The following is a 3,431-nucleotide window of genomic DNA, read 5'->3' on the forward strand; positions in this document are numbered from 1 at the left end:
CTGATATGTACGTACCCACTTTAATAAAGAAAGAAAAGCAAAAAAGTATGGGCACATCAAATGGTTTTAATGACTATTTTACCCTGGAGGGTGACTTAACATCCTCAATATGCTCCTCAATATGCTTTAAAGGAGCTGCTTCATAATTAATTTATTAAGCAATGAAGGATATTTTTGGTAATCAAACCAATTAGCAAATTAAGGATATATATGAAATTGAAACCGGAGGGTGACAAAAAACGGGGAGCTTAAGTGTATATAGGTGGGGGTGAGTGTATTTATCAATTATGCATGCAAAAATTTATTTAATTTACTGTATAGAGAAAGAGATGAATTATTACGAGTGTTTTGTATGTTTGCGAGGGGATGATTTTTCATTCTGGCCCATCCGTGGGATCAAGTTTCGAGCATTGTGATTGGCTCTCTCTCAATACCTTCCTTTTGAGCAAGTTTATTTAAAGTACCCTCTACAAACAAATACCTGATGAAGAGGAGGGTTAATGCTAGAAAGGCAGCTGAGATAGCAAAAACAAAAAGCTGAAGTTAAAAGAAAGCTGATGATCAACCGAAAGCAAGAAAAGAAAATCGCTTTAAATTTCTCTTAGCTATAGCGTTCCTTTGTTCCTCAATATATCTTATTGATCAATCTTGAAAAACATAGTACAATAAGTATTAAACCATGTTGGCTAATAATTCTCCTTCCGCTATACCGTGCTCTTCAGAGCCTTTTTCGTGTTTAGAAAATGGTATTAGCCATAATAAAAGGAAAAGAAGACCAGCAGGAACTCCAGGTTTGGTTTGTTAATTTCGCGTGTATATATATATGTTGTTGTTGTTGTGATTGACAGATTTTTTTTTTGGGGGTTTCAAGTAATTATATATAATCGTAGGTGCGTCATAAATTAATTGGTGCAGATCCAGATGCAGAAGTGGTTTCTCTTTCGCCAAAAACACTACTGGAATCGGATCGTTACGTGTGCGAGATCTGTAACCAGGGGTTTCAGAGAGACCAAAACCTGCAAATGCACCGACGGCGACATAAAGTTCCTTGGAAACTTCTCAAACGAGAGACCCCCGTTGTAAGGAAGCGCGTTTTTGTATGCCCTGAGCCTAGTTGCTTGCACCATGACCCTTGCCATGCGCTTGGTGATTTGGTAGGTATCAAGAAGCACTTCCGGAGAAAGCACAGCAATCACAAGCAATGGGTTTGTGAAAAGTGCTCTAAAGGCTATGCTGTTCAGTCCGATTACAAGGCGCATCTTAAAACTTGTGGTACCCGTGGTCATTCTTGCGATTGTGGCCGCGTTTTTTCAAGGTTGGCATCGTCTTGTCTATATATATTTTATTCATTCTATGATATATCCTTTTTATTTTTTATTTTTTTGAGAAGATATTTAGTTGCTCCTCTCCTTCTTAGGTTATTTTTGACTGATTGGACCTTAATCTCGATCATTTTTAATTAACAGTACAGTGTTACTGTTCATTGGCCGTTGAACACGGTTCCCAACCCAAAGATCAGTTTTCGAATCCCTTTTAATTTGCTGGCTGCAGCCCAAAACCCAAAACAAAGGTGTTTAATTTTGTAATATGTAATAATCAACTGTGCCTCTATGTGTGTCTTGAATGATTAGCTCTCCACTTACGATTACTAATTTTTTTTTCCTTTCTATTTTCCCTTTTTCCTTTTTAACTCAGTCAATCCTTTTTCAAAGCGTTTCTTTTATAATCATTTTTTCATGTTTCTTGATGTATTAATGACTTGATCTCTTCCTTCTATTGTATTAGATGCTCATTTTTATCGATAACGACACCTAGATGCAGCCCTTTTGAAAATTTCTTTGTTCCACTTTTGTGGTGCATGGAATCATAAGCTTTTCAAATTAAATGTGCGCAACGATCTAATTAATTAATTTTATTTATTTTTTGGTTCTTCTCTATAGAGTTGAGAGTTTCATTGAACACCAAGATGCTTGTAGTAAGGGACATATCCGATCAGAGCAGCAAGGGCTGCAGCAGCAGCCAGCAGCTTGTTTATCGCGAACCGCTTCTAGCCCAAGCCCCTCCAGTGATACCAATTTTAGCGCATCTCACTGGCCTAATTTGATGGTACCAAAGGTGCCAACAATTGATACCATGTTCTTGAATCGTTTTCATCAAGGAGATAAGTCCACTAGAAATGTGAAACATCACAATTTGGAGCTTCAACTCTTGACTACGTCAAATCCCATTGATGTTTCAGATGATTCCCCTAAGAGAGATCATGATCATAATCATTCTACTCAGTTGCAGCTCTCAATTGGGTCATCGGATATCAGCGAGAAAAATGAATTGAATGTTACTTATTTGAGTAGCACTACAAATGGAAAACCAGCAATGGACATAGCATCAAGGCTAAAAGAACAAGCACGCGAGCAGTTAAGGTTAGCCATGGCTGAAAAGGCCTGTGCTGAAGAGGCAAGACAAGCAGCAAAAAGGCAGATTGAATTGGCTGAACAAGAGTTTGCTAATGCCAAGAGAATTAGGCAACAAGCACAAGCTGAACTGGACAAGGCTCAGGCTTTAAAAGAGCATGCAATCAAGCAAATCAATTCAACTATTCTGCGAGTCACTTGTCATGCTTGCAAACAACAGTTCCAGTCACGATTGCCTCCCGATGAGAACTCTCTGGTTTTGAGTTACATGTCTTCTGCTACAACCGAAGGTGAAGTAAACAACCGTAATAATCGAACTAATCATCGTCTTGCAAAAACTGTTAACCTTTCAAACAAATCCCTCTAGCTAGGTCCAAGTTATGTTAATCTCGTTTCCTTTATTTGTTTTTCTCTTGATTTCCTTTTTCTTACTTAACTATTAATATACCATGTTTGGTGTTGTGCTTATCTCAATTGAAGTATAATTAGTGGAGTGTTGTCTCCTAAATATGTGTGATGTTATTGTTCATTAATTTGTTCAATGGAAATGGAACTTAATTATCTGCTTGATGCATGGGTTTTGACTGTTAATTAATTAATCACTCAATGACTTAATGGTATATCACTGTAGAGATTAGAGATTTTAGTGTCTATTGTGGAGGTCAATTTTCTTTTAAGTGTTTAGAAGTATATTTAAACTCAAATATGTGGACAGAAGCAAATACAGAATTGGTTCCAGTAGACTTTGAATCTTTTTATTAGTAATTCTAATGTAATTAAGGGAGAAAAAGGAGAACTGAAATATTGAATAATTGATCACTGTTCACGAAATGAAACTATTTCATTGAATGAGCAAAGAGAAACAATATCTTTTTTCTTGCCTCAACTTTTGGTAGTTTTGGATTATGCGTTTGGACTATTTGGAGATCTTTGTTGTCTGAATAGGTCAGAAAAATGGAGGGTGACCCGTTTCTCCTCAGCATTAAAGATCAGTTCTGACCAAAATTTAAAACCTACTAA

General features: G+C 36.8%; 1 protein-coding gene across 1 annotated transcript; it reads left to right on the top strand.

The window, feature by feature from the left end:
• The first annotated feature begins 306 nt into the window (after window positions 1-306).
• LOC18048835 (protein SHOOT GRAVITROPISM 5) lies at window positions 307-2,977 on the top strand. The gene is made up of 3 exons (XM_006441266.2): window positions 307-791; window positions 916-1,315; window positions 1,941-2,977. Exons 1-3 carry the CDS (start codon window positions 680-682, stop codon window positions 2,776-2,778), a joined length of 1,350 nt encoding a protein of 449 aa, XP_006441329.1. The 5' UTR covers window positions 307-679; the 3' UTR covers window positions 2,779-2,977.
• The last annotated feature ends 454 nt before the right edge of the window (window positions 2,978-3,431 follow it).

Source organism: Citrus clementina, unplaced genomic scaffold, assembly GCF_000493195.1.
Source record: "Citrus clementina cultivar Clemenules unplaced genomic scaffold, Citrus_clementina_v1.0 scaffold_3, whole genome shotgun sequence".
Taxonomy (NCBI): domain Eukaryota; kingdom Viridiplantae; phylum Streptophyta; class Magnoliopsida; order Sapindales; family Rutaceae; genus Citrus; species Citrus x clementina.

Bases quoted from the DNA above. Each gene is read 5' to 3' on its own strand.
- LOC18048835 (XM_006441266.2), top strand. From the start codon at position 680: ATGTTGGCTAATAATTCTCCTTCCGCTATACCGTGCTCTTCAGAGCCT. The intron at 792-915 runs GTTTGGTTTGTT...TAATTGGTGCAG, and splicing joins AAGACCAGCAGGAACTCCAG to ATCCAGATGCAGAAGTGGTT. The intron at 1,316-1,940 runs GTTGGCATCGTC...TCTTCTCTATAG, and splicing joins TGTGGCCGCGTTTTTTCAAG to AGTTGAGAGTTTCATTGAAC.